The following is a 14276-nucleotide window of genomic DNA, read 5'->3' as shown; positions in this document are numbered from 1 at the left end:
GATATAGGTCATGAAATTTGGAAGTTTGGTTGATTACTGAGCTTACCAAAATGTTTACAGACGTTTCCGCTCCAGTCGGGAAGCCATCATCAGTGTACAGTTGAGGATGTTGTCTCCTTGGAATTATGGCTTTTATACTCCTCTAGGGTTATTGATTAGATGCCGTAATCTGGTTGGCTGGTTCAAAACACTATGAACAGTTTAGCAGTAGAAGATTCTGATTGGCTATCTTTGAGGGAAGTGTTTTCTTCCATTTGGACCCTTCCATTTGGAGGAGTATATAAGCTGGCCTTCTGAGGAGACAACGCTCTCAACTGCGCACTGATGATGGCTTCTCGATTACAGCAGGAACATTTGCCAAGCTTGGCGTTCAACCAAACTTCCAAATGGCTAACACAAATACCAATATCCGCAATCATAAAATTGGTTTTGCAGCAGCAAGACAGTGCAATACATAAAATATTCCATAAATTACTCTGAGAAATATGTCTTGAAAAATTAAATAAGTAGTGCAAAAATAATGAAGTAGTATTCATGGGTTCATTGTCCATTCAGAAATCTGATGGTGAGGGGAAGAAGCTGTTCCTAAAACATTCAGTGTATGTCTTCAGGCTCCTGTACTTCCTCCTGGTGGTAATGAGAAGAGGGTAAGTCCTGAGTGGTGGGAATCCTTAGTGATGGTTGCCACCTGTTTGAGGCATTGCCTTTGAAAACCTGCCTTCTTTGTTAATGGCTCTGTGGCTCATGCACCTTTTGTTGGTTTGCCACTGGGAGTTCCTTTGAGAGTTTTTCTTGTTTTAAACATGTTACAATAGTTTTGTGGATGAGAAAAGTGGTTGATACATACTGGAACACCAAGTAATGGAACCTTCGTCTTTTGGTCTTTAGTGTACTGATTCTGATGGCCGAGCAGTGGATCGAGCCAAAGCTTGGTGTGAAATGGTGGACATTCCATACTTTAGGTAGGCATTGCGTTTAATTCACACAGCAAAGACTCCAGTATTTGCCGAATGTGAAGTTGGGTGCATTAGCGCTGGGATACCTTGGCAGAAATTAAATTTGTTCTGGGATTAGCAATACAAAACAATGTATTTATATTACTTTTCACACATCTTGAAGGCGAACAGTTGAGTTATCCACCATTCCTTGGCTAACAATTGCTAATACAGGTTGAGTACCCCTTACCCGAAATTCCAAAATCCGAAAAAACTCTGAAATCCGAATTTTTTTTTAGCACTGCCATAACATCACAAATGAAAAATTCCACAAGGCACTGAGAAGGCTCACAGATGATGCTCTGCGCATCACAGACAGTTCTAAGGAAACCTCATATATGTACTGTACTGTACTGAACAGAAGTTAATGAAAAATAGAAAAACGCTGCATAAAGCAAAAAGTGAAGATCTTGATCGGGTATTGAAAGAATGAATTTGTCAGTGTTGGAGTAAACATATGGCACAATGGTGTGCCGATCATGAAACAAGTAAAGATCTATCACAACAAACTGAAAATTGAGGTTAATTATGAATATTCAGAAAGCTGATTGCGGAAATTTAAGAAAAGGTATTGCATTAAGATTTTCAAAATCTTTAAAAATTTAAAGTCAAAAGTTTTTGATAAAAATCTGACTCTAGAACATGTCTACAATGCTAATTGTTTTTATACCTTACTTAACAATGCTAATTGCTTTTATACCTTACATAAAACCTATAAAAAAGTAATAAGCAAATACAGTATACTGAAACCTTTTAATCGGCATCGTAGGTGAGCCTGAATGCCTGCTGTTGTCTGTTGTTCATCAGCTGATTCAGGATTGCTCCCAATGCTGCTCTACTGCTTTTGTTACCCTGCACACGTTGTACTTTCATTATATTAATAGTATGTAATAATTTTTACTGTTAAGTACATACTGTATGTGCGATGAACAAGTCTAAGAAGACAAAAACTGCTTACTGGTAGCAGATAAATTTAGAGTCAAATCCCAAGCTATCCCATTATGTAATGCAAAATCCAAAAAATCTGATTCTAATTAAGAGGCAATAATTGTGTCTGCTGAGGCAAGGGTGGACAATAGATCCTAAGCTCTGTTCTGTAAAGTTTTACAAGAGTATTAACAGAGTGATAACTTAGTTAGGTCTGTCTCACCTCCGTGTGCTACTGTTGCACAGGTCACCAATTGTGGGGAGATGCCTTTAAAGTGTCATCACTATTGGGGTGCAAGAAGATAAAGAACTAGTTTCAATATAAAAGGCATTTTAATAATGAGGGATAAATATGTAGAATACAGAGAGAATCACTAACTTCATGGCACTGTCATAGAATATGTTGTATCTACTTGAAAGAGTTGACAGGTAGATAGAATCAGTTTATTATCATGTGTCATGATATTTGTTAACTTAGCAGTAGCAGTACAAAGCAATACATAATAATGTAGAAAGAAAAAAAGTAAATCAATTACAGCAAGTATATATATGTATGTTAAACAGTGCAAAACAGAAATAATGTGAATAAAAAAGTGAGGTAGTGTCCATGGGTTCAATGTCCATTTTGGAGTCGGATGGCAGAGGGGAAGGAGCTGATCCTGAATCGCTGAGTGTGTTCCTTCACTCCTGTATCTCCTCCCTGATGGTAAAAATGAGAGAGCATGTTCTGGGTGATGGGGGTCTTCTGTAATGGATGCCACCTTTCTGAGGCATCGCTCCTTGAAGATGTCTTGGATACTGTGGAGGCTAATATACAAGATGGGGCTGACTAATTTTACAACTTCTGGTAGCTTCTTTCAGTTCTGGGCAGTAGCCCCTCCATACCAGACAGTGATGCAGCCTGTCAGAATGCTCACTATGGTACATCTATAGAAGATTTTGAGTGTTTTAGGTGACAAACCAAATCTCTTGAAACTCCTAATGAAATAATGTCTTGCCTTCTTTATAGCTGTATCAATATGTTGGTACCAGGTTAGATCCTCAGAGATTTTGAAACCAAGTAACTTGAAATAATTCATTCTCTCCTTTTCTGATCCCTCTATGTTCCCTCTTTTACCATTCCTGAAGTCCACAATCGGCTTACTGATGTTGAATGCAAAGTTGTACCCGTGACACCACTCAGCTGTACACCCTCTCATCTCCATCTGAGATTCTACCACCAATGGTTGTATCATCAGCAAATTTATAGATTGCATTGGAGCCGTATCGAACCACATTATACACCCACTGCATCAGTGTTGATCATCAGCAAGAAGGAGATATTATCACCAATCTGCACAGATTGTGGTCTTCAGGTTGGGAAGCTGAGGATCCAATTGCAGAAGGAAGTACAGAGATGCAGGTTCTGTAACTTATTGATCAAGACTGTGGGAATTATGGTGTTGAACGCTGAGCTATAGTCAACGAATAGCATCCTGAAGTAGGTGTTTGCTTTGTCCAGGTGATCTAAGGCCGTTCGAGGAGCCATTGAGATTGCGTCTGCCATAGACATATTGTGGCAATAGGCAAATTGCAGTGAGTCCAGGTCCTTGCTGAGGCAGGAGTGAGAGAGAAAGAGACAGACAGACAGACAGGCAGGCAGTGAGAAAGAGAGAGGTTATAAGTTGTCAGCGGGTTTTGGAGTTGGAGTTCTGTGTGGGCAGGATGCATGAGGTCTGATGATGCCTCCTGAGTTTGCAAATTGGTGAGACCAGAGTTCAAGGCTTAGTTTTGGGGTTCCGTCATTTGGTAAGACCAGAGTTCAAGTCCTTGTGTTCAGTTATTGGCCAGTCCTTTGAATCAATGCCAAGGATTGAGGTCTGAGAGTCAAATTGGAAGTCTGGAGCTCAGGTTCTGTGAATCTCCACCAGTCCAGTGGGATAGTTATAGACGCAAAACCTGTGTGTTCAGGTCCAAATCTAAATCTAGTGAAGGCCAGAAAATGCTCTTAGTATTCAGGGTTAGAGGACCGTGTGTGTGCATGGATGGGAGAGAGGAACAGGGCTTGCTTTGCTGTTATTTTATTGCTTGTTGTATTCTGTGTTGTTCCGCTGAACATTGTGGGCATGCTATTTTGGCACCAGAATGTGCGCTGACACTTGCGGGCTGCCCCCAGGTGTTTTGGTTGTTTATGCAAATAATGCATCTCATTGTATTACACACAAAATGATGGAGGACTGTTTGTTTTGATGTGATAAATAAACTTTGAATCTTGGATTTTGTCTGGAGCTCTCTCAGTGTGACACTGAAGCATCAATTTAGATTCTTGTACTCTGTACTCAGGATGAGGGAATTTGATTTAGAGTCTTCTAATTAAGAGGCAAAAAGTGCGTCTGCTGAAGCTATGAGGAATAACAGATCTTAAGCTCTGTTTTGTAAAATTTTACAGGAATACTGATAGTGATAACTTGGTTTGCTGGCATAAGGTCATAGTGTGCCTCTTTCACAGGTCACCAGTTGTGTGGCGAGATGCTGAGCCTGGCTGTGTAAAGAAGCCATGTGAATGTTGGCTAAATTTGATTTGATTCATTTTATCTTTCCAGGTTGAACTCTCAGCTGAAGACAGATGTGATGCTAGATGAAATCGATAATACCATTTTAGTCAACATGCTTTGGGATACGCAAATCTACATCCATCAAGAGAGGGGGAGAATCCAAGAGCTTGCCCGTCTTCTGTTAAGTGCTTAATTAGTGTGGAAGGAAGACCAACCAACCACTGGAAGATATTTGAGCCGAATGAATTTTTGCCACATATTTAATATTTAATTTAATTATTTTTTACTTGATGACTAGAACTAAATAATGGTACAGTTTTAACCCAATGAAAATTCACAATGCTTAATACTTTTGTGTCTTGTGTAAATAAAATCAAGGAGAAACAAAGAGATTCCACTCAAGAGTGCATTCAGCTACGAATCTCATAACCACTCTTTTCTCTTTAGTGATGCACTGGACTAGCTGAGTGCTGAGTGTTTCCAATTAATGAGGGGTTAGCTGTTGAGTAGAGGAAACTAGGATCCAGTTTGACAGGCAGGTGGCCCACGGAAAAGTACCTGAATGTGTCTGGCATACAAAATTAATTTTTTTTGCATCATACTTAGAGGGATATTTGATCTTGGAGGCAGTGCATAATAATTTAATGCTGTGAATGTATTGGTTAAATAACAAGAATAACCTTAAAACCTGGCTTACAGAATTGATTAAAGAAAGTTGATATTAAAATTTTGTATATTATTTCAAGGCATTTGGTTGGAGGTACAAAGTTCATTTTGTTGGGGTAGGGAATCTTTAATTCTGAAGCTGTGTTTTGCATCTATAGGTATGGAGAGAATACTTTCACTAGATGTGAAGAGCATAACCAGTGGATGTCAGGATTATATACCTGGAAATGATGTAGGAAAATTAGAGGAAAGAGTTTTGATGGACTGACAACATTTTTCTGTGGTTGAGAATTTCACTTGATCATTGCCCTCATCTTAGTCCTAAATGGCTTATACTATGTCCTTGGACTTGTGACTCTCCTTACCAAATCAGCTGGAAACTCTTTGAATTTTTGATGGAAAGGTAGTCTGGAAGCCAACTGCATTTGACCAGATTGTGTATCCTGTCTATTGATAGTATGTGGATAATGGGTTAATATAATTTTTTAATTATAAACTTTAAAATATCTTAAACATAACTAATTGTAATCATGGAGAATTATGCATTTTGTTATGCCTAATTATATCCCTTTCAGTTTTGTCTTAATATTCTTACCAAGCTTGTTATTTCTTCAGCTGGGAAAGAGAGTTCATATAACTAAAAACCAAAGTGTCCCAAATACATTTCATTAAGGGAAATATCATTTAAGATATTTATACCCTTTTGTCTTTGAACTTTGGCATTGCTTCAGATTTCTGATTACACGATGTTAATGTTTGCAAGTTGCTTAAAAAAACACAATTGCTCTTATCAGACTGGGTAGACAAGATCAATTTGTAGACCAATCCAGGTATCATTAGTTAATTGTTCAATGGGTTAATGGGAAAACAAACAATATTTTCATCAGTCCTAACCTACATTCAAATAAAATCAATGTGCAAGGCAAATGCAGGTTTGAGAATAATGTTTTGTTCTTAATTACAAGGAGAACATGGAGCTGACCCTGTGGATTAATGTTCCACTAAGTCCACTCTTTGAAAAACCCAATTTACTACAGTTAAAACCTCTATATGATGAACAATTAGCCCATCTCTATAACACAGGCAGTAATATTCCATACACACTTTATAGAATACAAATAAGAGGTGTTTTGTAGTTTCATAGAGTTATACAGATTAAGACAGACCCTTCAGACATACTTCCCTTATGGTTATATATATTGTAATCATGATTAAGCATTATTGGTTCTAAAGCAAATTGGAGTGTGCTGACATTGTAAGTGGCACAGATCTTTATTCTGAAGGCCTTAAATGAAGAGATGGTACGTTGTCTTAAAAACATGTATACTTGATACACTGCATAGACATGTTTTAAACTTATGTTTACTCAAATTGACGATGAACTAACAGCCTTACATATGATTTTAATGTATTTAAATAATTGCAATGCTGCTGTACTGTGCATGAAACGAGCCAACAAACTGTGCTGTCTTATTTCCTTTAAATGATGCAGAGAAGGTGGTTCAAACTGGACTGCAGAATCTCTCTGTTCCGTTATCTATGTTTTATGAAATTAACTATTTGCACTAATAGTGTAGTAATTAGAATAAATGAATATAACCAAGCAAGATAAACATTATATGAATAAATGAGCCTTAACTTAGGAGTAAAGGTGTACAGTGATTCCAATGACATACTTTATGTGTCATAATCATAGTCTTGTATTAATAAAAATGAGGCAATAAAACTCCATAGAGCAAATTCATCCTCTGCCATTTCTCTACAGTTATCCCCTCCCCAGTGCCTCTACTGAGAGCCATTGCCATTCCCAATGGTGAGGTCAGATCATTTTCACAAATTCCTTTTGATCAAAATGTCAAACCTGCAGTACTGCGCATGTATAGTTAGGGTACCTAAGACTTTTTGCACAGTCCTGTAGTAATTTTTTTGTATTGCACTGTACTGCTGCAAATCAAATAAATTTTGTGGCATATGTGAGTGATGAGAAACCTGATTCTGATTTGGGCCTCTAATGTGGTCTGAGAGTGGAAGGGGGACAGGGAGAGGGGAATCATGGTTGGGAAAAGGGGAAGTAGAGGGGAGGGAGTGGGAAGCACCAGAGAGATATTCTGTAATGATCAATAAACCAATTGTTTGGAATTAAATGACGTTGCCTGGTGTCTCAGGGCAGGGCAAAACTGTACCTGCGCCACACCACATCCCCTTGTCATTCCCAACCTCCTTTGCTCCCACCAGATTTAAAGGCATGCTCTCCTATCCACATTGACAAATAGAGTACTGCACAAAAGGTCTTGGGCACCCTGGCTATATAAATGTGCTTAAGACCTTTGCATAGTACTGTACATACTCTGAGCTCTTGACCACCACTTATAAGAACACTTCCTATTTTTTCAGCAACAAACAGAATGCTGAAGGAACTTATCAGGTCAGGCAGCATCTGCGGAGGGAAGTGGACATGTAATGTTTTGGGTCAAGACCATTCATCTGGACTCCATCCATCATCTCCAGCCTCTCGTGCCATTTTCACCCTACCCAAACCAGTCCTGACTTGTCCGCTTCTATTGAAGCCCGCCCCAACCCTCGATTAAGAGGAAAACATTAGACTAACTGTATAACTGAATTCTTTCATCCATTCCAGTGAATCTTTTCTCTGTCCTCTCACTTAAAATATGAATCAGAATTGTTTATTGCTACTGAGATACATTGAAAAGCTTGTTATGAGGCAGTAGTGCAGTGCAATACATAAAGATGCTATAAATTACAGTAAGAAATAAATTTTAAAAGCAGCACAAAAAGAGAGTAAAATAGTGTGGTGGTGTTCATGGGTTTATTGTCCGTTCAGACATCTGATCGGGGAGTAGAAGAAGCTGTTTCTAAAATATTGAGTATGTGTCTTCAGGCTCCTGTACCTCCTCTCTGATGGTAGCAATGAGAAGAACATGGTGCCTAAAGCCTCACAGGATCATTACTAAAAAAAATTATACAAATCTAAGGAGAGCGTTAAGAATTTACAAACTTGTAGATAAAAGGTGAAGAACTTGGTTGAGGGAGTGTAGCAGTTCGAGCAACCATTTCATAGCAGTAGTGATCAAGCAGAGTTTGATTCCCACCACTGTCTAAGGACATTCTCCCCATGACTGTGGACTTTCTTCATCTGCTCCAGTTTCCTTCCTCATTCTAAAGATGTACAGGTTAAGGTTCATGAGTTGTGGGCATGCTTTGTTGGAACCAGAAGCATAGTAGCTAGCCTGTCCAGCACAATTCACGCTGATTCGATATGATGCAGAATTGAGTACTCGATTCACACATTTGTCAGCCATCTGAGAGTCATCAGTTTAATGCTTTATCCAAAAGTTCAAAGTAAAGTATCCAAGTATGTATAGCATATACAATCTTGAATTTCATTGCCTTTCAGACACCCACAGGAAAACAGAAATGCAATAGAATCCACCTTCAAGAAGTTCCTTCACTGTTCAGTAATTGTTATGGATTGTTTTCTTTATGATTCACTGCATCAATTCCTAATAAAAAATGTTACACTTTATTTTAAGTGGAATAAAATCATTTCAATTACACGTTCCAAGTTCCAATGCTGTTAATTACCTATTTTGATTAAGTGGAAAATGGATCCCATTGCTTCTAATTACATAGGACACAGGATAGATGGTAACGTCTGCTGGTAGATTTTACTATAAATTAATGGCAACACGTATAAAATGCTGGAGGAACTCAGCAGGTGGGCAGCATCTATGGAGAGGAAAAAAACAGTTGAAGTTTCAGGCAGAGACCTTCAACTGGACTGGAAAATAAGGAAGGAAAAAGCCAGAAATAAAAAGTTGGAGGAGGGGAAGGAATACAAGCTGGAAGGCGATAGGTGAAGCTAGATGGGTGGGGGAGGGGGACAGGTGAAAAAGGTAAAGGGCTGATGAAGGACTCTGATAGGAGAAGAGAGTGGTCAATGGGAGAAAGGGTTGGAAGTGGGGCTCCCAGCATCTACAGAATCTTTTGTATTTATATGGGTTGTCTTTAGGGTAGGAAATCTGTCCTCATTACTTGTTCTGGCCTTAACATAACTGCAATCGCACAGCAGAATGGTTGACTCCTAATTGGCCTCATTTCAAGTATAAATGGATACAGGCAATAAACTTACGCTTGCAATCTAAATTACTTACACCCAGAAGATAATCAACAAGGATTTAAAGTCTCCAAACTATCCATCAGAACCACCTTTTTGTATCCTGGGACAAATTCCACTCTGTTGCAAGTTGATAAAGAGATGAAGAACAATCAAAGAATAAAGGGTCTCAACCTGAAATGTCGATGCTGCCTGACCTGCTGAGTTCCAGCATTTTCTGCATATTGCTTGGAGGCAGAGGGATGAAGGGTGGGGGTTGGCATTGCTAGTCAGGGAAAATGTTATAGCAGTGCTCTAGCAGGACAGATTAGAGGGCTTGTCTACTGAGGTCATATAGGTGGAGCTGAGAAACAGGAAAGGTATGACCACATTAATGGCGTTGTATTATAGATAACCCAATTGTCAGCGAGAATTGGAGGAGAAAATCTGCAGAGAGATAGCAGACAACTACAGGAAACATAAAGGGGATTTTAATTTTCCACATATTGATTGGGTCTCCCATACTGTTAAAGGTCTAGACGGGTTAGAGTTTGTAAAATGTGTTCAGGAAAGCTTTCTAAATCAATATATAGAGGTACCGACTAGAGAGGATGTAATATTAGATCTCCTATTAGGAAACGAGTTAGGACAGGTGACGGAAGTGTGTGTAGGGGAACACTTTTGTTCCAGTGATCATAACACCATTAGTTTCAACTTGATCATGGATAAAGATAGATTTGGTCCTCGGGCTGAGGTTCTAAACTGAAAAAAGTCCAAATTTGAAGAAATGAGAAAAGATCTAAAAAGCATGGATTGGGACAGGTTGTTCTCTGGCAAGGATGTGATTGGTAAGTGGGAGGCCTTCAAAGGAGAGATTTTGAGAGTGCAGAGTTTGTATGTTCCTGTCAGGATTAAAGACAAAGTGAATAAGAATAAGGAACCTTGGTTTTCGAGGGATATTGGAACTCTGAAAAAGAAGAGAGAGAGATGTATAACATGTATAGACAACGGGGAGCAAATAAGTTGCCTGAGGAGTATAAAAAGTGCAAAAAATACTTAAGAAAGAAATCAGGAGGGCTAAAAGAAGACATGAGGTAGCTTTGGCAGTCAAGCTGAAGAATAATCCAAAGAGCTTCTACAGGTATATTAAGAGCAAAAGGATAGTAAGGGATAACATTGATCCTCTTGAAGATCAGAGTGGTCGGCTATGTATGGAATCAAAAGAAATGAGGGAGATTGCAGATTTTTTTTTGCATCTGCATTTACTAAGGAAACTGGCATGGAGTCAATGGAAATAAGGCAAACAAGTAGTGAGGTCATGGAACCTATACAGATTGAAGGGGAGGAGGTGCTTGCTATCTTGAGGCAAATCAGAGTAGATAAATCCCCAGGACCTGACAGGGTATTCCCTCGGACCTAGAAGGGGACTAGTGATGAAGTTGCAGGGGCTCTGGCAGATATATTTAAAATGTCGATATCTATGCGTGAGGTGCCAGAGGATTGGAGGATAGCTCCAATTCCTGCCTGTGCCCATCAAACTTTACAACTCCTCCCTCGGAGTGTCAGACACCCTGAGCCAACAGGCTGGTCCTGGACTAATTTCCACTTGGCATTATTTACTTATTATTTATGGTGTTATATTGCTATATTTCTACACCATTCTTGGTTGGTGCGACTGTAACGAAACCCAATTTCCCTAGGGATCAATAAAGTATGTCTGTCTGTCCGTCTGTCTGTCTCATGTTGTTCTGTTGTTTATAAAAGGCTCTAAAAATAATCCAGGAAATTATAGGCCGATAAGTTTGACGTCAGTAGTAGGTAAATTATTGAAGGAGTTCTGAGAAATAGGATCTACAAGTATTTAGATAGACAGGGACTTAATAGGGAGAGTCAACATGTGTGTGGTAGGTCATGTTTAACAAATCTATTAGTTTTTCGAGGAGGTTACCAGGAAAGTGGATGAAGGGAAGGCAGTGGATGTTGTCTACATGAACTTCAGTAAGGCCTTTGACAAGGTCCCGTATGTGAGGTTAGTTAGGAAGATTCTGCCGCTAGGTATACATGGAGAGGTAGTAAATTGGATTAGATATTGGCTCAACGGGAGAAGCCAGAGAGTGGTAGTGGAGGATTGCTTCTCTGAGTGGAGGCCTGTGACTAGTGGTGTGCCACAGGGATCATTTCTGGGTCCATTGTTATTTGTCATCTATATCAATGATCTGGATGGTAATGTGGTAAATTGGATCAGCAAATTTGCTGATGATACCAAGATTGGAGGTGTAGTGGACAGTGAGGAAGGTTTTCAAAGCTTGCAGAGAGATCTGGACCAGCTGGAAAAATGGGCTGAGAAATGGCAGATAGAGTTTAACACAGACAAGTGTGAGGTATTGTACTTTGGGAGGAAAAACCAAGGTAGAACATACAAGGTAAATGGTAGGGCACTGAGGAGTGCAGTAGAACAGAGGGATCTAGGAATACAGATTCAAAATTCCCTAAAAGTGGCGTCACAGGTAGATAGAGCAGTAAAGAGAGCTTTTCGTATATTGGCCTTAATAAATCAAAGTATTGAGTATAAGAGTTGGAATGTTATGGTATGGTTGCATAAGGCATTGGTGAGACCGAATTTGGAGTATTGTGTGCACAGCCAAGAAGGTCCAAAAGGCCTGTTTCTGTGCTGTAATATTCTATGGTTCTAGCATCTGCAGATTTTCTCATGTTTGAAGAATAATCTTTTGGACTGGAGGTCTGGATGTATATTGAAAGATTGTACATTAAGTGACTTGCTATGTGGCCCACAGCTGTGTTTGTGGTAGGGAGAGGACAGAGGAAGGGGTGGGGGATTCATCTATCACTCTTGTAACCATTGTCAAAGTACAGGAGTAAGGGATTATTGACCAAGGGCAGAATTAAATCTTTACTGTACCTGACATCAGGGAATTATTCCTTCCACTGTACAAACTTCAAGTGTATCACCACTACAACAGTAGTGGAATGTCGCTGAGTAACTCCCAGCAGCGTCAATGAGTATGAAAGAATATGAGTTGAATGGTAAGGATTGCAAAATATTCTGCAGCAACTCACTAGGTGAGGTAGCATCAATGGAAGGAATAACTGTTGTCATTTTGGGCCAATTGCCCTGATCAGGTCCTGATGAAGGGTTTTGGTCTGAAACATCAATAATTTATTCTCCTCCATAGATGCTGCTTGACCTGCTGAATTCCTCCAGCATCTTATGAGTTGCTCTGGATTTCCAGCATTTGCAGAATGCTTCTGTGTTTATACAGTCAGAGTCATAGAAAAGTCTGGCACAGAAGCAGGCCCTTCTGCCCATCTATTTCCATGCTGAAATATTTAAACTGCCTTCTTCCATCGACTTGCACCATATCCCAACCATCCATGTGCTTTTGCAAACATCTCTTAAACATTAAAGTTGAACTTGCTTGTACCACTTCAGCTGGCAGCTCATTTCACACTCCCACGGCCTTCTGAGTGAAGAGGTTTCCCTTCATGTTTCCCTTAGACCTTTCACCTTTAACCCATGACCTCCAGTTGTAGTCCCACCTAACCTCTGGGGAAAATGCCACCTTGCATTTACCCTATCTATACCCCACATAATTTTGCATACCTCTATCAAATCTTTCAGTCTTCTGTATTCCAATGAATAAAGTCCTCCACACCTGGCAACATCATTGTAAATTTTCTCTGTACTCTTTCAAGCTTATGTACATTTTTCCTGTAAGTAGTGACCAAAATTTCACACAATACTCCAAAATAGTGTTACGGTACATGTCAGGCAACAATGAATATGGAATTAAGTCAGGTTTCATAAACAAATAAACAATTTATGAAACTCTGATAAAAAAAATGAAAAGTAAATCAACAACTAACTTAACCGGAAGTTAACTGCTATACGGAACAGTTCTTAAAGCGGTAAATGTGAACACAGTCTTAAAGTGGTAATTGCGGAAGTCCAAGTGACTTATACAGTCAACTCGGAGAGACTTTCCTGAAATAACGAATTCCTCGACAACGTGAAGTTACTGCTGATCCTAGTCGAAATATGCCTTATCCAAAGGATTCACGACGAAGGAAATAAAAACGGCTTAAAGGAACAGACCTTTTTCTTGGCGAATGAACACTGCACAACCCTTTCTACTCTTACAGGTAGGGGTTATCTCAGATGCAGGCCACTATTTCCTGAACGAAGAATCAATAAGGTTGATCCTGTAGTAAACCGCCAATGACACCAAATTTACTCGATCCTTCGGGTTCCCGTACTTCAGCAAAGTCTTCACTCTCCAATACTTAGACTTCAAAATTAAATCAAAGATACATCAAACAAAGCTGGCGATAATTGGTGAAACTGCCAGCACAACGATTCTGTTCCTTACAGTAGAAAGTAAAATTCCACTTTTAAAACAAAACTGCGTCAATTAGACAAATACACAGCATAACGGAGTAACTGACGAATTAAACAATGACTCAACACAAAAACTCGTGCGTCACAGCAGGCTTTCCTGTTTTATACCTGTTGGAACATGTCATCAGGTGACCTTACACTGGCAGGAAATTACATCACACCATCATCACAAGACCGTTACATCATGCTCACCAGATAGTCAATTACATCATGGTCATAAGACAGTCACAAGATACCCATGGGGTATGTAACAATAGGCCTCACCAATGTCTTACACAACTTCAACATAACATCCCATCTCCTGTATTCAATACTGATATATGAAGGCCAATCTGACAAAAGATTTGTTTATGACCAGTGACACCGCTTTCAATGAATTATGAACTTGTCTTCCCAGATCACTTTGTTCTACCACACTCTTTAGTACCCTGCTGTTCATTGTGTAAGATCTACCCTGGTTGGTCCTACTGAACTGCAAAACCTTGCATTTGTCTGCATTAAAATTCCATCTGCCATTTTTCAGCTGGTCCAGGTCTCTCTGCAAGCCATTACAACCTACCTTGCCGTCCACTACAAATTGAACCACGGTGTCATCCGCAAATTTGCTGATCTGGTTAACCACG

The 14276-nt window shown here is 39.5% G+C and overlaps 1 protein-coding gene across 2 annotated transcripts in view; it reads left to right on the top strand.

Annotated features, from left to right (window-relative positions):
• Nucleotides 1–8666, top strand: part of pla2g6 (phospholipase A2, group VI (cytosolic, calcium-independent)) — a 131587-nt gene extending 122921 nt beyond the window's left edge. For both annotated transcript variants that reach the window (XM_059954072.1, XM_059954073.1), the window contains 2 exons: nt 889–962; nt 4505–8666. In XM_059954072.1, the coding sequence (XP_059810055.1) occupies nt 889–962; nt 4505–4649 (219 nt within the window). In that variant the 3' untranslated portion in view covers nt 4650–8666. The remainder of the gene's footprint in view (nt 1–888; nt 963–4504) is intronic.
• The last annotated feature ends 5610 nt before the right edge of the window (nt 8667–14276 follow it).

This window comes from Hypanus sabinus, chromosome 29, assembly GCF_030144855.1.
Source record: "Hypanus sabinus isolate sHypSab1 chromosome 29, sHypSab1.hap1, whole genome shotgun sequence".
NCBI classification, from domain to species: Eukaryota; Metazoa; Chordata; class Chondrichthyes; order Myliobatiformes; family Dasyatidae; genus Hypanus; species Hypanus sabinus.
The sequence above is the reverse complement of the archived record's forward strand: the minus strand, read 5'-3'. Positions and strand labels throughout refer to the sequence as shown.